At 56.4% G+C, this 25,505-nt stretch overlaps 3 protein-coding genes across 10 annotated transcripts in view; 2 read left to right on the top strand and 1 right to left on the bottom strand.

Moving 5' to 3' along the window:
• ARVCF (ARVCF delta catenin family member) overlaps positions 1-4,627 on the top strand; it is a 36,118-nt gene extending 31,491 nt beyond the window's left edge. For 4 of the 6 annotated variants that reach the window (XM_068563127.1, XM_068563125.1, XM_068563126.1 and 1 more), the window contains 9 exons: positions 1,074-1,201; positions 1,407-1,557; positions 1,654-1,852; positions 1,969-2,080; positions 2,181-2,271; positions 2,488-2,541; positions 2,912-2,997; positions 3,468-3,587; positions 3,951-4,627. In XM_068563127.1, the coding sequence (XP_068419228.1) occupies positions 1,074-1,201; positions 1,407-1,557; positions 1,654-1,852; positions 1,969-2,080; positions 2,181-2,271; positions 2,488-2,541; positions 2,912-2,997; positions 3,468-3,575 (929 nt within the window). In that variant the 3' untranslated portion in view covers positions 3,576-3,587; positions 3,951-4,627. The remainder of the gene's footprint in view (positions 1-1,073; positions 1,202-1,406; positions 1,558-1,653; positions 1,853-1,968; positions 2,081-2,180; positions 2,272-2,487; positions 2,542-2,911; positions 2,998-3,467; positions 3,588-3,950) is intronic. The other 2 variants (XM_068563128.1, XM_068563130.1) reach the window with 1 other exon arrangement.
• Positions 4,628-5,512: 885 nt separating this feature from the next.
• Positions 5,513-24,748, bottom strand: COMT (catechol-O-methyltransferase). The gene is made up of 5 exons (XM_068562269.1): positions 24,645-24,748; positions 10,923-11,264; positions 10,012-10,205; positions 9,632-9,763; positions 5,513-6,279 (listed from the first exon to the last, which is right to left on the bottom strand). Exons 2-5 carry the CDS (start codon positions 11,209-11,211, stop codon positions 6,079-6,081), a joined length of 816 nt encoding a protein of 271 aa, XP_068418370.1. The 5' UTR covers positions 11,212-11,264; positions 24,645-24,748; the 3' UTR covers positions 5,513-6,078.
• TXNRD2 (thioredoxin reductase 2) overlaps positions 24,735-25,505 on the top strand; it is a 34,557-nt gene continuing 33,786 nt past the window's right edge. For all 3 annotated transcript variants that reach the window (XM_068562268.1, XM_068562266.1, XM_068562267.1), the window contains exon 1: positions 24,735-24,821. In XM_068562268.1, coding sequence (XP_068418369.1) covers positions 24,743-24,821 — 79 coding nt within the window. In that variant the 5' untranslated portion in view covers positions 24,735-24,742. The remainder of the gene's footprint in view (positions 24,822-25,505) is intronic.

Raw genomic sequence — 25,505 nt, 5'->3', positions numbered from 1 at the left:
GTCATTTCAGGCAGGGTGTGGGCACGGAGGCAGGGAGGAGCCAGGCACTTGCCAGGTCACACAGCACATGAGAGGCTGGCAGGGATTGGAGCGAGGGCTAGCTGGGCAGGGCCTCCTGTGCCAGCCGAGGAGCCCGGGTTCACTCCTAGGGGTTTTGGAGCCCTGAGGTGCAGTCAGATCCAGTTGGGAGGCTGGGCAAGATCACCCAGATCGTGTGGGGGAGCGGTTGAAGCTTCTTGCCCCTGTGTCCATCGGAGCCCCACTCTGTGTGGCACTTCTCTGTGCACTGGGAATCCAGCCTGGGCGAGAGAGGTCCGCCCTGCAAGCCCAGATGCCCAAGAGCAGGGTGCAGCGGCGCAGCCGTGGGAGGTCTGGGGGGGGAGCATCACAGGTAGAGGGACCAGCCCATGCAAATGCCCTGCAGGGGCGAGTGCTTGGAGCATTTGGGGAACAGGAAGCTGGAGTGGAGGGAGCATGGGACATGAGAACTGGAGAAGGGGTGATGACATGTGGGGCTTGTGGGGGAGGGGAGGAAATGTCCAGGGACACAGAAGCCTAAATGTGGGGACAGACTTGGAAGGCCGCTCCGCCCTCCTCTCTGGAGCACTGTGGGATGGCTCTGCTGCCAGGCTGCAGCCTCAATTGATGAGGGATGAGGAGTGGTTGAGTGGCTCTGACAGGGAGGGTGGGCCTTATATACGGGTGGGGGTCTGTTGCTAGGGAGTCTGAGTCCTGTTGCTAGGGGAGCAGCCGTGGTTACTGCCTCCCTCCCCACCCTAGGCCTCCCGGAAGCTCCAGCGTCAGGCAGGTCCCATTTCTTTGGCAGTGGGGTCAAGGAAGAATGACCTCGCCTAAACCCACTGCCACCTCAGAGCCTGGGTTGATTGCCTTGTGAAGTGGGAAGGCTTTTTACTGTTCAGTGACTAAGGGGTGAACATGTTGCTGCTAAACATTCCTGATGATGCCACAGCCATCCTGGGCCACAGCTCGCCCTTCCCTGGGAGGGCTGAGGAGGGGGTGGGGGGTGACGGGGCGACCTGGGTGACTGTGGGCTGCGGGTGCTCCGTGCGCAGGCTTCGAGCTGCTGTACCAGCCCGAGGTAGTGCGTCTTTACCTGTCCCTCCTGACGGAGAGTCGGAACTTCAACACTCTGGAGGCCGCAGCCGGTGCCCTGCAGAACCTCAGTGCCGGCAACTGGGTGGTGAGAGGCCAAGCCTGGCAGGGAGGAGGTCTAGGGAATCCCAGGAGTATTCCTGGTGGAGATGCCGGGGGAGCTGCTGGGGGAGGGCTTTGTCAAGCAGGCGAGAAGAACGGTCCAGCCGGAGGGGCGGTCAGGGCTCAGGTGGGCGACTGTCTGGTGTGTGCGGGGCGGCCAGCACTGAGCACACCTCACACCCCTGCCGCAGTGGGCCACGTACATCCGCGCCACGGTGCGCAAGGAGCGCGGGCTGCCGGTGCTGGTGGAGCTGCTGCAGTCGGAGACCGACAAGGTGGTGCGCGCCGTCGCCATCGCCCTGCGCAACCTCTCGCTGGACCGGCGCAACAAGGACCTCATTGGTGAGGGCGGGGACGGGGGTCTGGGGCCCGGGCCACCTGCTCCTTGCGGCCCCCCTCCTGCCGGCGCCGGAGCATCCTCACAGCCCCTGCCCACAGGGAGCTACGCCATGGCCGAGCTCGTGCGAAACGTGCGCAGCGCGCAGGCACCCACGCGGCCCAGGGCCTGTCTGGAGGAGGACACAGTGGTGGCTGTGCTCAACACCATCCACGAGATCGTGTCTGACAGCCTGGACAACGCGCGCTCACTGCTGCAGGCCCGCGGTGTGCCTGCGCTGGTGGCACTTGGCACCTCCAGGTGGGTGGGCGGGGCTTAGGTGGGGCAGGAGGTGCCCCCAGGTGGGTGGGGTGGGGCCTAGGTGGGGGCAGAGCAGGGCAGTCTTGGCCAGACACTGACCCCAGCCCGGACCGCAGCCAATCGGTGCGCGAGGCAAAGGCCGCATCCCACGTGCTGCAGACGGTGTGGAGTTACAAGGAGCTGCGTGGTGCCCTGCAGAGGGACGGCTGGACCAAGGCGCGCTTCCAGGTTTGGCCCACCCGGCCTTTCTCTCTCACTTCGCCCAGGCTGGGTACCCCGCGGGAGCACCCCGAGCCACCCCGTCTGTTATGTGCCCTCCTCCCCCTAGTCGGGTTCTGCTAATGCCAAGGGCCCCAAGGCACCACCGAGTCCTGGAGGCTTGGACGATAGCACGCTGCCACTGGTGGACAAGAGCCTGGGTGAGTATGAGGCAGGGGTCCATCCTGAGGTTCAGGAGTGTCCCTCCACCCTGCTGAGGGGTGGAGGGAGGCCGACCTTCCTCCAGGAAGATGGCCCCCTCCCTTCCCCTCCCCAATCCTCTCCACCCGTGGTGTTCACCTTGGCACCAGGCTGAGGCCAGCCCTGGTCCCCTGCCACCGCTTGCAACCAGCCAGCCACCCGCTCGTACCTTGCAGACGGCGAGAAGTCAGGCAGCCGGGACGTGATCCCCATGGAGGCACTTGGCCCAGGTGAGGGCAGGTGCAGGTGCAGGTGCAGGTGCAGGCTGCCTATTCTCTGTGCGGGGAGGACCTTCCGAGGAGGTGTGGTTGGAAAAAAGATTTGGTTTAGGGGTGCTCAGGGGTGAGGGGTGGGGCAGCCAGGGAGGGGTCACTGCCCAGCCAGGGTGTCCTGTCTGGCAGCTGAGGGGGCAGCTGGAGGGTTCTGAGCCGCTGGTGGGGAACAGGGGAGAGGCTGCAAGGCCCACCACACGGGAGGGGCCGTGAGAAGGCCTGGCTCAGAGCGGGCTAGGTGGGGGCCCTCTCCAGAGGCACCCTGGGCTGAGAGGGAGATCCATGCCTGGTGCCTGCCTCAGAGTCCTCTCCTGCCTCCACCCCACAGATGGATACTCCACCGTTGACCGAAGGGAGTGCAGGGCTCGAGGCAGTGATCCTGCAGGGGAGGCCTCTGAGAAGGAGTCGTTGAAAGTGAGTGGCTGTGGGCAGGTGTCCAGGGAGGTGGTGTGTCCACGGGTCACCTGGAGAGGGGCCCAGGCAAGGTTTGGTCTGGGGCCTGGGGTGGGGCTCACCTGCAGGGCAGTTGGGCTAGGAGACCCGTTTGGGGTGTGGCCCTTCTGCCTCGGGAACCTCACGTCAGAGCCAGCCTGTGGGTGCAGGTGGTTAAAAACTCGCACCCACTGGGAGGGAGGGGGCCCGGGACAGAGGGCGCATCTGCACCCTCCTCTGCATGGTCTCGCCTCCAGGGCAGCCCCTGCCACCTGCTCTGTGCCAACCCTGCCTCTCTGAGCCCCACTGGTTCAGCTCCCCCGGCCCTCAGGCCTCTCTCGCATGCACCCCGGCTCTTGCCCTGCCCTGCTGACCAGCCCAGCCCCCACTCGCCAGCTCGGACTAACTTGCTCTGTTCTGCCTCTAACGCCCTCCTGCCCACCACCCTGCAGCCCGACCCCGGCAGGAAGGCTCCTCCTCCCGGGCCCAGCAGACCCGCGGTCAGGCTGGTGGACACCGTGGGGGATGCTAAGCCTCAGCCTGTTGACTCCTGGGTCTAGCTTGCATGCCTGGTACGTTCTTGTTCTCATCTGGTGTTTGTCCTCTGGGCGGGGCCTTCTCTCCATCCCGTCTGCCTGCCTGCCTGCTCTGCTCTCCGCACGCTCCCCGCAGGGCCACCTCGAGCTCAGCGGGCCTGAAGGCCCAGCGGAGGGAAGCCCAGGCTGGGGGCTGAGGGAGGGGCCCCCTGGCCTGCAGCCTGGCTCAGGCCCTGTGCCATCAGGGCCTGGAGGTCACGGGGTGAGAGCAGGGGTGGTCCACACCTTCCAATGCCCCTAGCACAGGGTCCCCCGAGGACCACCCGAGGCAGCTGCCTTTACCCACGCATCCATCGCCTTGCTACCGGGCTTGCTCAGCCTTCCCCTCTTCCTCCTCAGGGCCTGGGCCCAGCCGTTTGCTCTTAGGGTCTGATCTCGGAAGAAGGGACCTCGGGAAAGGACCTCCAGGCGGCCTGCACAGACCCTGCCGTGGAGCTGGGAGCCCCTGGCGGCGGGGGTAGGCAGCTCCTCTTTCCCTGGAGCTGTGGGTTCTGGACACGCCTGCCCTCCTGCCCTCTCTCCCCCCTTCTAACTCCCGGGCGAGTTAGTTTACTGATATGGTGCTGTGTGCCAGTGAGAGCCCGGCAGGGCCCAGGGCAGGGCACCCAGCTTTGCTTTGGGGCTGGCGGGGCCCCTGAGGAGCTGGGTGGGGGTGGGGCCCTGGGGCCCCGCAGCCAGGCAGGGAGGGGGCTCAGTGAAGGGAGTCTGAACCCAAGGGTGGAGGGGCTTCCCTGGGCCCTGAGTTGGGGGCGACCCACAGAGAGGCTTTGGAGGGTCCCGCCCACCCCCGGATGTCTGGAGCGCCTTCCCTGCTCTGCTCTGGCCCCTGAGTAGCGCCTCTGGGACTGACCTTTGGCAGCAGCAGTGGGGGACTGCTGTTCAGTGCCTGCTGTTTGTGACTTAAAAACAAGAAAAACACTAATGAAAACAATTAAAAACAAAACCAAAATAAGACTATGGGTAAACATCTAAATTTTTGTAAGAAAAATTAAAAATTAAAAAATACAACAAAGGAACCTCCTGTCTTCCGAGGCTCAGCTCTCTCCGTGAGCCGCTCCCATCGTTTGCTGGGTGTCGGAGGTGGCCCATGGTGTGTGTCTGCTGTGTCCAGCAGGGGCTCAGCTCCGAGTCCCCAGGGTTGTTTCCTCACATGCGTCCCCTTTCTACACACAAAGAGGAGTGGGCTTGATCCTGGGTAGCTAGCTGGGTCCTGAGGCCTGGGGTGGAGTCCTGGCCAGTGGCTGGTCTTGGGCACAGGTGGCCCTCAGCCAGGAGGGGTGATCCTGGGGTCTAGGACCCCACCCTCTGCTGGGGCCCAAGGGAGCCTCCGAGGTGGCCAGAGGTCCAACCACTTAGGGGCCTTGGGGCTGGAGCACCAGGTCAGAGCTGGGGGCACCTGCGGATTTAGGTGGATGCAAACCAACTCTGCTTCATTGCTTGCCAGCTGGGCACCTGCAGAAGTGCTGCAGCTGGTCTGAGTCTACTCTCTCTTCGCCAAACAAGGCCGAGTGGGACTGGGGATGGTGCTTCCCCTTAGAGCCACACACGGGCCCCAAAAGGCTGGGCACTGGACAGACCACATCTGGCACTGCTGCAGGGCCGTGTCCACCTTCCCCAGCACCTGCTTGGTCAGAGATGGACCTGCAGGCTGGCTGACTGCCTTGTTCCGGTTTCCCAGGTGGGGCACACCCCAGCCTGCAGACATCCCCATGGGGCTGTAACAGGTGCCCTCGGCCTGGCCACGGGAGCAGTACTGAGCAGCGCTTACCTCCGGCACTGCTGCGGCCAGTCTGCAATGTTAGCATCTGGCCAAGGGGAGCAGCTTGTGTTTGGTGCAAAGCTGAGGACACCCGGGGAAAGGAGCATCATCACAGTGGCTGAAAAGAAGCACTCAGTTCATCTCTTACCTAAATATTTAGATCTTTAATTTCTATTTTACTATCTTTTAAACATGATATTGGTATATAAGATTGTTAACAGATGATTTTAGTAAAGAAGTTGCATTTCATTCTTAAAAAGTGAAAGAACTCAGAGGAGTCAGAAGTGTGGGGTGAGTTGTTGGTTATGGTGCCATCACTGAGGCATTGCTGCCACCTGGTGACGGCAGACTTCAAGGGCAGGCTCAGAAGCCTGACTGGAATGCTGGGGGGTGGGGGCGGGGGCGGGGGTGGGGGCGGGGGCGGGGGTGGGGGTGGGGGTGTGACACTGTCATGGACTCCACCTGCCTGAGCTGGCCTTTACAGTCAGATACTTTCCAGATTTACTGCAGTGATTTTGCAAGGTGAGCTGGTCGCGCTTGGGGTGGACCCACATGCAGGGGCCAGCACAGGCAGGCCTGGGCCTCGCAGGCCTTGATGGTGTTGCACTGAGGACAGACGCACACATAGCAGACATGGGGCAGCTGGGAGTAGGGCCACCACACCCTTCAGAATCCGGCTTGGCCAGGGAGCTGGGGCAGGGTGGGCGGTCAAGGCTGCGCAGGGCTGCCCGGGCCCTTGTAGACGACCTTCTCCAGCCCGTCCACCACCTGCGAGTACTCAAGGTACGAGCTGAAGTGCGTGCACTCGAAGCGGCTGCTCCCACGCACGTACTCCAGGAACTCTGGTGTCCCCGGGCAGATGACGTTGTCGGCCAGCAACACTGTCCCCTTCCGCAGCAGGCCACACTCCTGCAGGGACAGATGGACTGTTGGAGGAGGTGAGGGTGGCCTAACCTGGGGTCAGCCCTGCGCCAGCTCCTCACTGGCAGCGGCCACAGCAGGAAAGGGCTGTGCTGGGCAGGGGTCTCCTTGCTTCTCCTGCATCCTCAGTACAGCAGGTGCTTACTAAGCGCTAGCTGGAAGTGTGAGTGGACGAGGTGACGGGGCCAGGATTGGGAAAGCCACAGTGGTGACTAAGGCCAGTGGGTCCCTTGGTCACCGGGTGCCAGGAACACGGGGCTCCTCCAGGTCAGAGATGCCTGGTGCCCAGTGTGTGGGCTGCTGTCAGCGGTCACTGGAGGTTCAATCCGACCTGACCAGGGTGACTGTTGGGGGGCAGAGATGGGGCACACCTCCCCACCCACCCACAAGCCTGGCCCTCGGGTCCACTCAGTGGCACCCCATCTCCACCAGCGCCTGGGCCCTGGGCAGCTGGCCAGTGTTCCGGGCCTGGGCTCTGCAGAGGGAGGAGCGGCTGGACCTCCCGGGTCCCTCTGCAGTCTCTCTAAGCTGGGGGAGGAGATGCTTAGATTACATCAAAAATCAAAGAGGAAATACCTCGAGAGAAAATGTTTGCCTGGGGGAGGGGGTGAAGTGACGGCCCAGTTGTTCTGTTGGAAGCTCAGAGTTTTCTTTACATGATCATTAAATAAAAGTGAGAAAGAAAAAAAAAAAAAGCAATCCCAAACACAGAAAGCAAAATCAAGCAAGGGCCCCAGGCATGTCTTAAGTTGCCAGCGGGACCACAGGGACAGACGGGCACCCCCTGGTGACTTAGGAATGCGGGGTCCACTGTGCAGCCCTCGAGTCTCCCTGGTGGTGGCTGCCTCCCTTCCGGCCTGTGGGCTGAGGGGGAGGCCAAGGGCCCTCAGGCCAGAGTGGAAAACACAGTTGTGAGATCAGTGAGGCTGGGACAACCCATGAGCCAGAATTTGAACAAAGTACCTCTATTGAATCATGGAGCATTTCTCTTAGAAAAAGAAAAGGAACTTCCCAGCAATCTTGATGAGAAAGGGCAGCCTGGGAGCAGGCGCCCCCCCCCACCCCGCCTAGCCCCAGGAGGGCATCTCAGGTTTGGGCAGGAAATGCCCAAGGCGAGCTGGAGCTCGTGCTGAAGGACGCAGGTGGACAAGGTGGGCTCAACAAGTCAGGCGCTAAACGCACAAGTTAATCACGGAGGAGGGATGCAAAAGCCGGGCCGCCCGCCTGGCCCTGGAGAGTTCTGGCCAGAAGCCCACGTCCGAGTAAGGCTGTGTGCTGGCTGCAGGGAGGGAATGGCATTCAGAGGACCAGAGCCGGGTCCACTGTTCCCTGACCCTCCCTCCTTCCGCCCAGGGTGTAGGCTGGGCTGAGACTCCGGCCACCGTGTGGCTTCTGTCTGGCTCTGGCTCTGGGGGAAGCCAGCTGCCCTGCTGGGAGGACACCCAAGCAGCCTGTGGAGAGGCCCGAGCAATGGGGGACCGCGGCCGCCTTGAAGCAGCTCCAGGTCTGAACTGCCACATTCCCTGCCAGCCCCTCACCCCAAACCAGGGGGAGCAGCCAGGCCCAAGCAGAGCCCGGCTGCAGGGCTTCAGAGCGCACGTTCCCAATTCACAACTTTTCTTCTTTTGAGATAATTACCAGCTTTGAACAAGCGGCACTGAGAAAACTATTAGTCTCCTAGTTACTAAGGGCAATATTTGCTGCTTTTCTATCAATGCAGGCCCTGTAATTATCACACACCCCAAAGCTGCTGAAACCTCCCCTCCCGGTGATGCAGGCCCAGCTGCTCAGTTGCCCAGATGTGCTCCCCGTGGCCGCCCCCGCTCTGGCCCGAGGGCCTCCGTGCCAGCCCCCCACTGCCACCCGTCTCGGCCAGCACAGGTCCCTGTGCAGCTCCTGGTCTGGGTCCCCTGCACCGCCACCCCTCCCCACTCCACGCAGCCAACAGGATCTTTCCGGAAGATAGGTCTAGCCTGCCCTCACCTGCCTGAAGCCCTCCTCCGTGCCCTGCCTGTGTGGTCAAGCCCTCCACACAGAGCCCTGGCCCACAGCCCCCATCCTGCCCAGTCCCAGACCATCCTGCACCCTCTCACACACCCCCAGCCAGGGCTGGTTCCTTCTCGCCATGTCCAGGCACCAGGCCCACCACACCCACGCCAACACCACTGGTGCAAGGTCCTGCCTGGCCCCAGCTATGGCTCAAGCAGCCGTGCCCCTGACGCCCACGGTCCCCCGGTGCTGGGCGATGCCCGGCCTGTGGGGGAAGCTGAGGTGGGCGAGCAGGGGACTGACAACAAGGGTCAGCCCCATGTGGCTGCCGGGCTGGAGGCCGTGGTGGGGCGGAGCGTCCCCAGCCGCTGTGTTCCCTTGACCGCCCGGGAGGGACAAGGTCGTGGTCATCAATATTGAGCTCCACTCACCTGGGGGTGAGGCAGCCCCCTGGCTACCACGTGGTGCCGGAGGAGCAGCTGGCACTGAGGCTGGACAGCCTGGGGGTGGGCACGCGGGGGCGGGGGCACAGGGGGCGTACAACAAGGAGCCTGGGGAGGAAGGTGGGCAGGAGACGCGTCTTTCCCTGGCCAGCACCTGCTACCCAGTCAGGAGAGCTGCGTGGTCACTAGGCTGCTCCCTCTTGCCTCCCTGGCCCAAGCCCTTGCAGCCCCGGGTGTTTACCCCTCCCAGCCACCCTGGCACCGGCTACCCTGCGGGGATCCCCCTTCCTCCAGTCTCCACCCCGCCCAGGGCCCCGCACTCCCCTCCACGTCCTAACCGCAGGCAGGCTGGCCCAAGCCTCCCGGGCCCCCAGGGCCGCCCTCGGCAGGGCCCATCCCAGCCAGGCAGGCGCGAGGCTCCTGTCAACTATGAATTGGCATTTTCCATTGGCACTTACCATCTACCTCTACAAGGATTAAATCATGTGCTGCTGCAGCTGCTGACTTTCAACACTCCCTGAAAGGAGTTCAGGTAGAGAGCTAAAATGAGGCACTCTGTGCTCTGGGAAAAACTGGCAGAACAGGTCTTCAGATAGAAATTTTCAGGAGAAGATTTTATGAGCCCAATTCTTGTATCTCCTTGTATCTAGAAAAACACTAAAATCCTTCACGGTGATGACTGCTCCTCGTGACTAGCAGAAACATTTGGCAAAAAAATATGCACTCGATTGCTTGTACTCCCTCTTCACCAAAATCACATATATATTGACCTTCCCCCCTACCTCTTTGGAACAGTTTCTCAGAGCTATCGGGGGTGCTGTCTCCCAGGCTGCAGTCCTCATTTAGCCCCAAATAAAACTTAACTTGCTACTCTCACACTGTGCAGTTTTTTTTAAGTCGACACTTACCTCCAGGAGGAGCGTGTCTGGCAGGTACCGGTCCTTCCAGTGATCGAGGAAGACCATGTCCACAATGTCCACGTCATATTTCTTCTTCAGCTGGGGGATGATGTCCTCGGATGCCCCGACGACAACGGTCACCTGGAACAAAAGACCCCCACCCGGACCCCTGAGTGTCCAAGGGCAGTGAGCTTGGGGCTTCTGGGAGACAGGTTCCCGCTCTGCCCCTCCCTCTGGGGGCCTTGGGAGTCTCCTGCTCTGTGGACCAGGGCTGCGGGCCAGCTGGGTAAACGTGGCCTTGAGCCGCCGGGGTGTGGCCCAGGCCCTTCATGCCCTCCTGGCCCCTGGAACCTGTGTCCACATCTGTCACCCTAGAAATGGTGCCGCACCCTGTCCTGCAGGCCTGCGAAGTCCACCATCTGCTGGGTGATGGCGGCGTAGTCAGGGTTAAGCTCAATGGTGAGCAGCCGGGCGCCGGGCAGCAGCAGGCGGGCCATTCGCACGGCCGAGTAGCCACAGTAGGCACCCAGCTCCAGCAGCACCGAGGGACGCTGCTCCCTCAACACGGCGTCCACGATCTGGCCTACGGAGGGGAGTGGGGTGAGCAGGCAGGGGGTGACCCACCCCAGTCCTGGCCCATCCCTTCCTGACTGAGCAGCAGCCCTTCCCAGTGCCTGGCCCCTCAGGCCTCTGCTTCTGCACTCACTGCTCCCTCTCTTTTCCACCCTTCTTCCCTGCCCCCAACTCGTCCTAACCCAGAGCTGCCCTCTGTGGAAGCCCCCAGACGTGACAGACATGACAACCACTGTCCAGCCCCCACTCTGCCCCCAGGCTGCACTCAGAGCCTCCCCGGCTCCCTTGAGCTGGACACTGTCAGAAGGTCCAAGGGGGCTGCACAGTGGCTGTCATGTCTGTCCCCAGGGCCTGACTCCAGGGGGTGCAGTGCAGCACTTGCCTGTGCCCCAGGCTGGAGTTCAAAGGTCAGGAGGCAGCCCAAGGGGGGCCTGGTGCCTGTGCCTGGCAGAGTCCAAGGGTCTCCATACACCCTCAGACCCAGCCAGGACACCCAGGGACCCACTGCCCGCCCTGTGCTGACACCTGGCTCTGCCTGACGGCCTGCGAGTGCAGGGCCCACGTGGAGACTCTGCTGTTGCCTCTGACTGGCGTTGGCAAGGGGCCCCTTGAACAGCACCTCCTGGGGGGGTTTATCAAATGTCCCTCCCTCCCATGGGGACAGCGACATGGGCGTCGGGGCTCTGCACAGCCCCTGACCCTCGCCTGTGCCAGCCGCATCGCCCACCTTTCTTGTCGCCCACGTTCATGGCCCACTCCTTCTGTGAGCAGTAGGTGTCGATGGTGTCCAGCACGCTCTGCGGGTCCCCGGCCACCGCGTGCTGCAGCACATGGCGCAGAATGCGCTGCTCCTTGCTGTTGCCCATGAGGAGGTTGCGGACGGGGTGCAGGACAAGCTCGTTCCAGCCAATGATGAACAGGCCCCAGAGTCGCAAGGCCTGCAGCAGCCACAGCAGCGCCAGCAGCACCAGGCCAAGGGCGCCAGCTGCCAGCAGGAGGGGCGGGGCCTCCAGCATCCGTGATGGGGCAATGGGCTGGGCTCTACCCGGCCTTGCAGCCTGAAGGACTCCTGGGAGCACGTGGTCACCACGGTGTTAGTAATCTGCCCTCCTGGCTGACCCACGCTCTCAGTCTGGGGGTGCTGCCACTGCCCCCCCGGCCACCCCCCTGTGCTGATGGGGGTACAAGGTTCAAGAGGCCAGCCACGTGCCTGGTGGCCAGCTCCAGGTGAGCACAGCCACAGCCCCGCCCACCTGCAAACCACTTCCCACTGGGGCTGCGTCCCGGGTGGGGAGCGGGTGTGTCTGGCTTCCCCCAGCCCCGCGGCTTCCCAGGCGGCCCTGACAAGGGACACAGCTGGCCTGAGGCTTGTTTACACGGCACAGGGGAAGCCGGCCTCACGCATAGCCCCCTTGGGCACTCACACTCGGGACAGTCCAGGAGCTCATGTGGACCTGTGAGTTTCCAGAGAAGGACACAGGCAGCCCCCAAGTCAGGCACACAGGGCACAGCCCATTGGCTCTTCCCATAGGAGACGACCACACAGGGCCAGTCTGTCCCCTCTTCCCACTCGAGGAGGAAGGCCACCCTGCCACCCACACCACAGTGGGAGCGAGACAGGCCTCCCCCCGGCAGGCGACCCTTTGGGCAGGTAGCTGGGGTCCCAGTCAGATGAGGGGCCCGGGGCCCCTGAGACACGGCAAGGCTGAGCTGGCACAGAGCAGAGACCTTAAAATGGAAAAGGATGAAAGACAGAGGAAGGTGGGAAGCTTCCATCGGGGCTTGCGGTCATGCAGGGGTCATGCATAGGAAGGGGCCACACAGGACCCCCCTTCCCGAGAAGCTCCCATTGGGAAAGGCACATGGGAAAGCGGGCTGGCCAAGGATCTTGGAGGGGAGACCCCTCGAGGACAGCTCAGGGCTCCAAACCCCAACGCCCTGGACCACGAGGAGGGGGCCTGGTGGGCAGAGCAGGGATGAACAGGGGAGCATGGACACCCAGACGTCTGAGTGGTCTCGGGCCACATGGCCTATTTACACCAGGCACAGTGAGCACATGGTCAGCAGGTCAGAGTCTTCACACACAAAGGCCCAGGTGGTGCCCACGCCCTGCTCTCCTACTCCCAGGCCACTGACCAGACCTGCCTCCTCAGACGGCTCCGCCCCCCACGCCCCTCCTCTGAGCTCAGCAGCAAAGCAGATGGAATTTGTGCGGGGTTCTCCTGCCTTTAAGCAGGAACCATAACCTGAAGGTGACCAGAGTCCTGGCATGTGGGCCCCTCCCGGAGGCCGGCCTGGCCCTCAAGTGAGAGCAGAGAGGCAGTGAGACGTAGCCTGGAGTGTCCCCCAGTCCGGGACACCAGGGACGGCCTTCCTGGTTTCCCTGGTCCTGGCACTGCCCTGCAGGCTAAGGAGGCACATGCCCCACGGGGCAGGACGCACCACCACCAAGGAGGCAGGTAGGGGAAGCACAGGGAAGGCGCCGTGGGTTAAGGCACAGCGCTTTCTTCCAGGGACGGGTGACAGGACTCAACAAGGAGGGGCCGAGTGGCCTGAAGTGACCAGAACTGCCCACTGTGCTCCTTTCTGAGAGCTTAGGAGCCCCTAACCACACCTGTGCTGCTTTATGTATCACGACTATCTTCACTAGCAGTGGTGAGATGTTGGGTCATTTTGATTTATTCTCTGGGTTGATGAAAAAAACTAATAAATGTTACACATAAATATCAAAAATAAGAAGGAATATTCCGGGGACTTCCCTGGTGGCTCAGTGGTTAAGAATCTGCCTGCCAATGCAGGGGACACGGGTTCGAGCCCTGGTCTGGGAAGATCCCACATGCCGTGGAGCAACTAAGCCCGTGTGCCACAACTACCGAGCCTGCGCTCTAGAGCCCGCGAGCCACAGCTACTGAGCCCGCGTGCCACAACTACTGAACCCCGCGTGCCTAGAGCCCGTGCTCCGCAACAAGAGAAGCCACCGCGATGAGAAGCCCGCGCACCGCAACGAAGAGTAGCCCCCACTTGCTGCATCTAGAGGAAGCCTGCGCCCAGCAACGAAGACCCAATGCAGCCAAGAATAAATAAATAAATACATACATACATTTATTAGAAAAAAAAAAAAAGAATAAAGCCACTGAAGGAAGCCACACTTGGAGGAAGCGCTTTAGGGCCGTGGAGAACCCTCTGTGGGGAAACAAAGCATGGGGGGCTCCTCTTGTTTCAGGTCTTCGTACCCAAGTGCATTCTGCTCTGCCCTTCCAAAGAGCCATGGTGAGGTCACTCGGTATACCCAGCAGTGGCCTTGGGACCCTAGGATCCCAACGCCCTGCTTGGCTCTGGGCCCAGGGTGGGAGATAAAGAGCCCCAGTTACCCTGACAGGAGGACAAAGAGGCTGTTGGCCAGAAGGTAAGAGCCGATGACCGAGGGGCACCCTTGAACCCTCTGTTTCTGTGTGTCCTAAACACGCCATGATGGAAAGGTTTTAAGGGGCTTGCAAAGTGCACTTTCCAAACATGGTTCCCGACCGCAGTGAGGGGAAGGGGCAAAGCTCTGTGCAGGATGCTGTGTCCTGTTCCCGGTGGCTCTCGCCTCAGGACAGGGGCAGTCCTGGGAGAGGCTGCCGCGGAGATCCGGTTTTGCTGAGGAGGCTGGACCGTCATGAGGCCTCCACAGGTGACACATTTAGCATCATGATAGCAAGAGGGAAGTTGAGGGAGACACAGATAAATGAAAAGACATCCCATGTCCACGGACTGGAGACTTGACATTTTCAGGATGTAAACAGTGCCCAGCGTGACCCTCAGAAACAATGCCACTCTCACCAAAAAAGTCCAATAGCATTTTTGCAGAAATAGAAAAATCCATCCTAAAAGTCATATGGAATCTCAAGGGACCTACAATAGCCAAAACAATCTTGGAAAAGAACAAAGTTGGAGAACTCACACTTCCTAATTGCAAAACCTACTGCAAAGCTACAGTAATTAACACACTGTGGTACAGACACATAAAACAAAGGGACAGAACTGAGAGGCTGGAAACAAACCCTCACGTCTATGATCAAATGATTGTTTTACAAGGTGCCAGGACCATTCCATAGGAAAGGTTCTGGGACAACTAGAGTTCCACCTGTGAAAGAATGAACTTGGACCATTACCTCACACCATATACAAAACTAACTCAAAATGCATCCAAAACCTAATTTTAAGAGATAAAACCATAAAACTCGTAGAAGAAAACGTAAGAGTAAATCTTCATGACCTTGAATTTGGCAATGGATTCTTTGATATGACACCAAAACCATAGGCAACAAAAGAAAAATAGAATTTCATTAAAATTAAAAACTTTGTGCATCAAAGGACACTATCTAGAGAGCAAAGGACAACCCAGGGGATGGGAGAAAATATTTGCAAACCACATATCTGATGAGGGTTTAAAATCCTGAATATATATAAGAATTCCTACAACTCAAAGACAACAACCCAGTTAGAAAATGGGCAAAGGACATGAATAGACATTTCTCTAAAGAAGATACACCGGGCTTCCCCGGTGGCGCAGTGGTTGGGGGTCTGCCTGCCAATGCAGGGGACACGGGTTCGAGCCCTGGTCTGGGAAGATCCCACATGCCGCGCAGCAACTGGGCCCGTGAGCCACAGTTACTGAGCCTGCGCGTCTGGAGCCTGTGCTCCGCAACAAGAGAGGCCGTGATAATGAGAGGCCCGCGCACCGCGATGAAGAGTGGCCCCCGCTTGCCGCAACTGGAGAAAGCCCTCGCACAGAAACGAAGACCCAACACAGCCATAAATCAAAAAAAAAAAAAAAAAAAAAAAAAAAGATACACCAACAACCAATAAGCACACGAAAAGGTGCCCAACATCACTAGTCACTAAGGAAATGTAGATCAAAGCCACAAGGTACAACTTCACACCAATTAGGATGACTTCCCCCAAAAAAGGGAACATAATGAGTGTTGGCGGGGATGTGGAGAAATCAGAAACTCGTGCATGGCTGATGGGAACGTAAGACGGAGCAGCTGCTGTGGAAAAAAGCTGGTGGTTCCTCAAAATGTTAAATATAGAGTCACCATATGACCCAGCAATTCCACTTCTGGGAGTGGACCCAAGAGAACTAGGAGCAGGGACTTGAACCTGCACTTGTCCACCCACGTTCTGAGCAATGTGAGTCACAGCAGCCGAGGGACGAACGAATAGAAATAGACGAACGGACAAAGTGTGGTCTATCTGCACACTGCGGCATCACTTGGCTATTAAGATGAATGCAGCCCTGATTCACATCCCACAAGGAAGGAAGTGCTGACACCCTGCTACATCACGGATGGACCTAGAGGACATTATGCTCAATGATATAAGCCAGACACAAGAGGATAAATACTGAATGTTTCCACTCATATGAAATACCTACAAGAAGCAAATCACAGAGACAGAAAGCAGAACAGAAGTTGCCAGGGGCTGGGGAGGAGGAGGGTAATTACTGCTGAATGGGGACAGAGCTTCTGCCTGGGATGATGAGAAAGTGCTGAAAATAGCGGCAATGGTTACACAACTATGTGAATGCACTTAATGCCACCTAACTGTACACTTAGAAATGGTTAAAATGGTAAATTTTAACTTATTATGTTTTACTACAGTAAAAACAGTGGAAAACCAAGAAAACAAGCCACCCTGTTTCTGGTCCTCCCTATTCCAAAAAGAAAAAGGGACATACCACTCCCCACTAGGAAGCAGGATCCAGAAAAACCAGCCCAGCTCCCAGTCTCTCTGTCCTCTGGCCGCCTGCCCCCTGAGACTGGGTGCCTGGGGGCAGCCTGCTGCCTGCCCCACAGTGCACACTCACCCCCTTCTGGGAGGAGGGGAAGGCCTTCTTGTCCTGAGCTTCCTCTGACACCTCCGGTGTATGTATGTACCCTGCATCCATCTCCCCAGAGACAGCACGTGGACCTGGGTGAGGGGCAGGCCCTCTTTCCCCAAACCACCACAGCAACAGCCCACCCCGCAAACCTTCCTTATTATAAGCCCGTTATTTTTATGGCTGCATTGGGTCTTTGTTGCTGCTCATGGGCTTTCTCTAGTTGTGGAGAGCGGGGGCTACTCTTCGTTGTGGTGTGCGGGCTTCTCATTGGGTGGTTTCTCTTGTTGCGGGGCACCGGCTCTAGGCGCACAGGCTCAGTAGTTCTGGCGCACGGGCTTAGTTGCTCCGCGGCATGTGGGGTCTTCCCGCACCAGGGCTCGAACCCGTGTCCCCTGCATTGGCAGGCGGATTCTTGGGAAGTCCCAAGCCCGTTCTTAAGTGTTCTCCCTGCAACCCTCAAACCACGCCCTCTCTCATCTCCTATCACCACTTATCCTCCTGGAGATAATCCCCCCAAGGGCCCAATGGAGATGCTGGCCAGGGCCCTGGCCCCCCTCAGGCCCAGGTGGGGACTGGCAATCAGGGCACAGACACCCAGAGCCATGGGATCTTCAGTCCCGGGGTTCCGAGGCTAGTCTGAAAAGTCCATCAAGACACTGGGAATGCCTCTGGCCCCTCTGCAAAGAGCTGAATCTGCTGTGGCGCCTGGGTGGCCCTCCCCCTGTCTGGAGAGCAGCGGACGCCTGGGCCTCAGCCACACTCGTGGGGAAGCCGGGGGAGGGCCAGACGGCACTTGTGTGGGGGCTCCAGGAGCCACACAAGGCCGGCCAGCCTCCCAGAGAAAGGGCTTGAGGGGCACAGCGTCCCCAGAGGGCAGGCCTCAGAGCACAGGCAACAGTTGGGGGCAAAAGTGTGTGGGTTGGCCAGGGTCCTTGTGAAGGGGGTCCAGGGGCTGGCTGACCGAGCTGGGGGTCTGCCGGGGACACGCAAAGCTGTGCCCTCAGGCACTGCCCGTGTGCACCCCGTGCACAGGAGGCCCAGGGACCATAGGCTCATCTCCCTTCCCTGTGATTCTGGCTCCAGACAAACGTCCGCAGACCACAGTGAGTAGAGGTGTTGCCCCTGAAGCAGGGGGCAGGGGAAGGCTAGGGCACCTCCTGGGCTGGAGTCCCTCCTGGCCCTTGGGGGCCACTCTGCTCCTCCCTGGGGACTCCCTGCAGCCCCGCTGACGGAGCAGTACTCGGGCTGCCTCTGCCCACTTCCTCCTGGTTGGCATAGCATCCTTGCTAAGGATAAGGTGGTCTTGGGTGGCTCCCCTTCCCACTCCCTCCTCCCCCAGCCCCTGCCTCCTCTGTCCTCTGTCCCTTCCCGGCCTTTCCCCTACACCCAGCCCCTAAAATCCCCCAGCCCCTGAAACCTTGGGCCCTGCCCCACTGGGGGCTCTCAAGGGACTCAGGGACCCCCGAAAGCAACCACTTGAGGCTGAAAAGGAAAAAAAAATGAATTGGAAACATTTAGTCTACGCCTCCCTAAGATTATATACCAGGGAAGAAAAAATCTTAAAGGTGTCCCCACAGATGCTGGTGGGAAGCTTTAAGGCCTCATATGTAACAGGTAATTAACCTGCCCCACCTGCCACAACATGATTTGGATAAAAATATAAAACGAAGCAAAGACAAGGTCTAACTCTTATATAAACTAGTGAGTTTTATATAATTGTATTTATGCCTGACACATAGCTAAAAATTTTTTTTAAAGAAAACCATCTCTGTTTGCATCTGTCTGTATGTTTATGTAAGATCGTATGTTTATATATATATATATATATATATATATATATATATAATATATATATATATATATATATATATGATATTTCCCTACCTCCAGACGGTATTACCAAATCAGGTTATAAAATTCCTTAAAGGAGTTCTATCGTAATTGGCTTGGAGAGGAACAAGCACTTACGTAAATTAAATCTTCCTAAACCTCCCGAAATATAAGAACCAACTCAACTGTTTTTCAAGTTCCTGTAATTTGGTAAATCTTTGTTAAATAAAACTAGTTTAATATTGTTCATTTCATAAAACAGGTGTATCTTTAGAGTTGTCAACATTAAACATAGTGCAAATATACATTTTTATTCTACTTGGTTTACTAGTCAAATAGCTAATATTTTATACACTAGACATTTAAGATTTTACACATAAGTTTGATTTTAATCAAATCCAGTCACTATTCTGACACACTTTATTTCAATAATAATTGTGTTTTATAATGTGTCTGCCTAAAAACAGTTTCCAAAATCTTTTTGGTAATTTGCAACCTTAGAGTTATGCCAAGTTAAGTTAAATAACAGATATTCATTGAATATCTAAATAATTTCTAAATAAGATAAGGTGCTGAGGATTTCCCAGGTGGCTCAGTGGTTAAGAATCCTCCTGCCAATGCAGGGGACACGGGTTCGAGCCCTGGTCCAGGAAGATCCCACATGCCACGCAGCGACTAAGCCTGTGCACCACTACTGAAGCCCACACTCCTAGAGCCTGTGCTCAGCAACAAGGGAAGCCACCGCAACGAGAAGCCCACGCACCGACAACGAAGAGTCGCCCCCACTCACCACAACTAGAGGAAGCCTGCACACAGCAACGAAGACCCAATGCAGCCAAAAATAATTAATCAATCAATCAATTAATTAATTAAAAAAGATAAAGTGCTGAAACATTCATTATTAGGCATAAGTTTAAGTTTATATACTTTTGGCTTCTCATGTTTATATGCTACAAAGAAGCTAAAGACATTTGGGTGTGTTAATAAACAAATTCTTGCCACAGTCAAACAATTTGTACTGTCAAAAGCATCTACCTTACAGATTACGAGATGTTATATTCATAAAATTTGCTAATCTGCTACAGAATACTGGGATATGACAGACAATTTGCAATTGCCTACTTCCTAGTTTTCTCTGTAAAATAAAGGTTGCTAATGGTTAAAAATTATAATCAATGTGTGAGAATAAAACTACTACTAGATACAAAGCAAAGGGAAACAACTTGGTACACAAAGTAGGATGTGTTCTTATGTGAAAAGTATGCAGAGAATGTAGGATGTGTTTTTGTTAGGGAAGGAAAGTTGTTTTGTCCTCAAGTAAAATAAAAAAGAGGGAAACAAACCTGAATGGACATAGAAAGTGGTGGAAGGTTTGTGGAAAAGGAATTTTGTGTTGTGAGGTTACAGCTGGCTAAGGTTAAATGGATTTGTATACAAAGTTTTCTTAAATGAGCTTTACCATCAATAGCATACTGATACAAAACTAGAGCTTGGTTTCCTCTCTGTTAAAATGAGATTTCTTGGATTATTGGTCTGCTTTTAATAAGAGATTGTAAAAGGTTTCTCTCTACCTTTTGAATAATCTTCCTAGGAAACAAAGCTGTGTCTTAAAATAATTCCCTGTACCTCTCGTCGCCACTCGGGAGATCTGAGTGTCCCCCCTCGTCAAAAGCTCAGGTCTGCAGTCCTGTTTCCTCCTGTTCCTACTTGTGGGCTCCCGTATTGTCACTTGGTTAACGAAATAACTGAGTCTTGTTCTGCAGTGAGCTGGGATCCTATTTAATCAAGTGTTCAAACCTTCTGACATTTTGGACAACTCTGTCTTCCCAAAATCAATCCTAAATGAAGTCTTGGATCTCAAAATGGCTTTTTCCCAAGGGACCCCCAGAGGGTCCTTGGAAAATCTCAGTGGTTTGTACTTTTACCTTGTAAAAGAAGGGATGTTAAAAATAATTAGGTCTGGGGCTTCCCTAGTGGCGCAGTGGTTGAGAGTCTGCCTGCCAATGCAGGGGACGCAGGTTCGGGCCCTGGTCTGGGAAGATCCCACAAGCAGCGGAGCAACTAGGCCCGTGAGCCACAATTACTGAGCCTGCGCGTCTGGCACCTGTGCTCCGAAATAAGAGAGGCTGCGATAATGAGAGACCCGCGCACCGCAATGAAGAGAGGCCCCCACTTGCCGTAACTAGAGCCCTCGCACAGAAACGAAGACCCAACACAGCCATAAATAAATAAATAAATAAATAAAAATTTATAAATAACAAGCTCAGAGAGAAACTGTATGATATGATTGATTTAAAAAAATAATAATAATAATAATTAGGTCTGTCTGTTATGGTAAACTGCATGGGAAGCACTGTCAAATAAGAAGAGAATCTTAACTTTCCCTATGTTATATTTGTACCGGTAAACGCTATTAATATAAATATTTTAGAGATTTTGCTTGCTTTCCATATGTTCTGGTATAATGTTATCACTCATAATTATAGTTAATATTTAAAATGGTGTGTATGTTACAGAAACATCCAAATTGCCTTGTCAATTGTGTTTTTATAATGAACTCTCATCAGTTCTTTTTTTTTTTTTTAATTTTTATTTTCGGCTGCGTTGGGTCTTTGTTGCTGTGCTCGGGCTTTCTCTGGTTGCGGTGAGCGGGGGCTACTCTTCATTGCGGTGCGCGGGCTTCTCATTGTGGTGGCTTCTCTTGTTGCGGAGCACGGGCTCTAGGCGCGCGGGCTTCAGTAGTTGTGGCACGCGGGCTCAGTAGTGGTGGCACATAAGCTCTAGAACGCAGGCTCAGTAGTTGTGGCGCACGGGCTTAGCTGCTCCGTGGCATGTGGGATCTTCCCGGACCAGGGCTCGAACCCATGTCCCCTGCATTGGCAGCCGGATTCTTACTGCACCACCAGGGAAGCCCCTCTCATCAGTTCTTTAACCACAGCCATTTCAAGTCTTTTGTCAGCTGCAGGTAACTTTGTTTCACTCTGATGCTTCTCCAAAGCATTTGCAATCAGCTACAGGCCAGGGGGCTTCATCCTCAACAAAAAGGGCCTGTCTCAGAGACCTGCGGAAGGACTGGGCAGGGACCTCGGGCAGCGCCATCCCTCTGGACTAAGGCTCAGAACCCAGAACCCAGAACTCTAGTGGAGAAACCCACAGGCCCAGGAACTGCTCTCCCAAGATCAAGCAGAACGAAAACTAACTACATGACACAATGTTCATTGCAGCTCTATTTACAATAGCCAGGACATGGAAGCAACCTAAGTGTCCATCGACAGATGAATGGATAAAGAAGATGTGACACAGATATACAATGGAATATTACTCAGCCATAAAAAGAAACGAAATTGAGTTATTTGCAGTGAGGTGGATGGACCTAGAGTCTGTCATACAGAGTGAAGTAAGTCAGAAAGAGAAAAACAAATACCGTATGCTAACACATATATATGGAATCTAAAAAAAAAAAAAAAATTGGTTCTGAAGAACCTAGGGGCAGGACAGGAATAAAGACGCAGACATAGAGAATGGACTTGAGGACGCGGGGAGTGGGAAGGGTAAGCTGGGACGAAGTGAGAGAGTGGCATGGACATATATACACTACCAAATGTAAAATAGATAGCTAGTGGGAAGCAGCCGCATAGCACAGGGAGATCAGCTCGGTGCTCTGTGACCACCTAGAGGGGTGGGATAGGGAGGGTGGGAGGGAGATGCAAGAGGGAGGAGATATGGGGATGTATGTATATTTATAGCTGATTCACTTTGTTATAAAGCAGAAACTAACACACCATTGTGAAGCAATTGTACTCCAATAAAGATGTTAAAAAAAAAAAACTAACTACATGAGACTAAGTAAACTGACAAAGCATGATTATAATTTTTATGGCTTCTGTTTAGAATAGTTGGCTCTTTTCTTTTTTAAGAGTTATTTGTTTATTTTTTAAATTATTATTTATTTATTTGGTTGTGCCGGGTCCTAGTTGTGGCAGGCCAGCTCCTTAGTTGCAGCTCGAGGGATCCTTAGTTGCGGCTCACTGGCTCCTTAGTTGTGGCATGAAAACTCTTAGTTGCAGCATGCATGTGGGATCTAGTTCCCTGACCAGGGATCGAATGTGGGCCCCCTGCATTGGGAGCGCTGAGTCTTATTCACTGTACCACTAGGGAAGTCCCTTGTTGGCTCTTTAATGTCCCATTTTCTGGATATTAGAGAAAAAAAAAAACTTTCCCTTTTCTCTTAAGCTATCTATGACTCATAACAATCTAGTAAGTTATACTTCTGTAAACAAAATTGAAGCATTTATGTTTTTCTCTGCACCTGATCCCTCCAAAAATCAGAAACTATTATTGAGTATCCTTGTTTTCATGGCAATATAGTTATTTGCATAGGTTTAATAAGACTCTGTCTTCTTTGTGATAGGACATAACTGAAAACGTTGCTTCTATTACCAAGGAATGTCATGTTTGAAAATGACGCATGGACTCAGCTATGACCAGACGGTTCTAAGGAACTGCAGTCACTTTATGGAACCAAGGCTTAAAAAGCCCTCTGGGAAAACCCAGCTTGGTGCTGGGCATCCAGGGTCCCCAGTCTCCCAGGGACCGAGGAAGGTTGCCTCCTGCAGGCCTAGGAACTCTGGGATATTGGGGGAACCTTGAGCAGAGAGGAGTTCACTCGAGTCTACAGGTGAAGTCTGCTGGCACTTTCTTGACTTCCTAGCCTCGGAAGCTTTTAAATGTCCAATCTGAGATTCCCTGTAAAAAATTCCACGAGGCAAACTTTAAAAGGGCTGTGTGTCAACCATTATTCTTGCTGCACTTATGTAAAGAATCAGCCCAAATCTAGTGAGACCAGAGCTATTTTGTAAACAAGAATAATCTTACTTTATCTTTGATCAAAAATGGAAGTGACTACAGAGAGAAATTTTGTCTCAGTGGAGAAAATAATACACCTCGTGGGTCATCAGAGTCCAGTCCTGTCTGTTGCCTTTGAGGTTTTATTATCCACCTGTTCGCTGGACTGAACTGCCGACTTACACATTTGTCAGCATTCACCAGATCCCCAGGCCTTTCCATTTCCTTCAATATCTGGTACACCTCTCCAAATATAAATTTTTCCCATTTTCCTCCCTCCCTCCTGGCGTGACTGCCCAGACCCATCCCGGGACTCAGGTGTCGTGTAGCTGCCTTTTTCCTCCAGGGTCTGAAAAAGCCCTGGAAGCTGAAGGCAGATAAGGTGGCAGGAACTTCAGAGAACCGGTCACCACCGCCCATCACATGTGGGCCACTGCGTGAGCCCACCGGGATGCCCACGTCTCCCGGGCTCTGCTCCGGACGGAAGTAGCCTTGCCTGCGACTCTGAGGTCTCCACGTCACCACAAACATTCACAGGCAAACCGGGAAATCTGGTGGACTGCCACCACGGCCTCACTCCACCACCTAGAGACCTGAGAGCTCAACGTCTAAAATCTTCTCAACTGGACGGCCTCAGGACTCAAAACCCAGGTCTACTGTTGGCTCCGACCATTCACTAAGGAGACGCTCCCTGACAGTACCCAGCCAGGCTCCTCTGAGCCCTCTTCTCCAAGAGGCCTCCTGTAAAGACTGGAACAAACACTGACTGCGTTTCTCAGCTAGAGGCCACTTCCCTACAATGCCCTGGCCCCCCACGGTGCCCGCTTGACAAGCTCATCGCTTCTAGCAACACCGCCCAGCTTCTGCAGGAGGGCAGGAGTCCAAATCCAGTTGGCAAGCTCAGGTGGGAGTCACATGGACCCATGCCTCTTCGCACTTTTTGTATTTTCCACCCCCTGAGTCTCGAGCCCCGATGCCCCCTCACCCACACTTAAAAGGCCCAGTTGCCTCTGAGCAAGTCTGGAGGGTGCTGGGGTCTTTCCCCAACTGTGCAGTTACCAATGTTCTCTGTGTTTATCTGACCCACTCTCCTGGCAAGCCCCTCGGACCCCTCCAGGAGTGGAGGCAGCAGCGTGCAGAAATCCCACTGTTCAAAACTCAAAGGCTGGTCTGGGGCAGGTCGGGGCCCAGGCTTCCCCTTCCTGGTAGGGCCACCATTCCCACAAAAGGAAAGTCCGCAGGGCACCCCGGGGCCTGCCAGCGCTACCAGATGGCTGAGCCCCTCGCCCAGGCCCCCACAGTTCTCCCTCTCCGAGGACCCAAGGACAGTCAGACCCTGACTCTGCAACCCATTCCCATGGCCAAGCCCGCCCAGAAACCACCACACCTGGGGTCGGGGTCTCCAAGCCCTGTGGTGGCCTCTGTGCCCAAGTGGACTTTCTCTCTGCAGCACGACTCCCCCTTCCTCCACCAGCCTGGTGCCATCGCCCCCACCCATGTCAGAAGACCCCACCTCATGTCCAGAGAGCCCCTCACCCCAGGTCCTGGGGCCCCCACCCCCACCCCACTTAAGGTCTAGAGACTCCACCTCATGTCCGGAGACCCACTCCAGATCCGGGGACCTCGCCACCCTAGGTCCCGGGACCCCACCCCAGGTTGAAGCCCCCCTCCATGTCCGGAGACCCCACCCCAGATCCGGGGACCCCCCCCATTTAGGGTCCGGAGACCCCACCTCACCTCCGGAGACCCACCCCATGTCCAGGGACATCCCCCGCCCAGGTCGGAGCCCCCGCCCCAGGGGGATCCCTCCACCCGGATCCGCCCCCAATTCGAGGCTCCTCGCCCCGGGTCGGAGCGCCTCTCCCCGTCCGGACCCCGCCGGGTGGGACCCTGGCCGCGCGCACCAACCTCTCGCGTCCCCGTCGGTCGTCGGCGCAGGCAGCGCGGCGGGCAGCCCGAGCCGGCCGAAGCCCCAGGCGGCGGCGGCGGCGGCGGCGGCGGCGGCGATGGCGGCCCTGAGGGGACCTGCCGGGCGCTTCCGGTGGCGCGTGCGGGCCGTGCCGGGCGGAGCGCGGGGCACTGCAGGTCTGCGGCGCGCGGGCGGGCGGGCGCGGGATCGGGGTTCGCGCGGGGAGGCGGGGCGAGGGCCGGAGGGGTCCGCGCCGGCGCACTTTTCCCGCGGGGAACAGCGCGGGGAGTGGCCGCTTCCCGATCCCCCGGCCCAGCATTACCTGTGGTCCCGACCGTGGTGACGGTGGCTCACCTCCCGAGGTCACCAGGTTTCGCGCCCTGCGCACCCCACTGGCCAGGCCTCCCACCTCCTCCCCAAGACCTCGTGGGCGCACACAGCAGGTGCTCAATAGATGCACGTGCAAGGAATCAAGGAGGGGACGCTGAGTCCGGCGGTCTGCGCTCTTTGGGTGCCATGGGGGAGCGGAGCACGCTCTGCTGGTCCTCCTGGAGCCGCCAAGGGTCATGGACCAAACCAGACAGCAATCCGATGACTGCGGGCGCTGGGCCTGCTAGGGTCCTGAGCACCGGCTGGGCACACGGGGCAGGGGGTGGGGGTGGGGGTGATTCCCGGTTGGGGGGCTCCCCCAGAGCTGGCCACAGTGCCACCATATCTGCCACCGCAGTGTGGCCGGTTCCACGCATGACAACATGCTCCCCACCACATCCCTGCAGGGACCATCCCCCAGACCCTACCCCTGGACTGCCCCACAGGGAGTGAGTGCTGAGGTGCTGGAGCAGGGACAGGGGGAGGGCTCC

Source organism: Eschrichtius robustus, chromosome 14 (genome assembly GCF_028021215.1).
Source record: "Eschrichtius robustus isolate mEscRob2 chromosome 14, mEscRob2.pri, whole genome shotgun sequence".
NCBI classification, from domain to species: Eukaryota; Metazoa; Chordata; class Mammalia; order Artiodactyla; family Eschrichtiidae; genus Eschrichtius; species Eschrichtius robustus.
The sequence above is the reverse complement of the archived record's forward strand: the minus strand, read 5'-3'. Positions and strand labels throughout refer to the sequence as shown.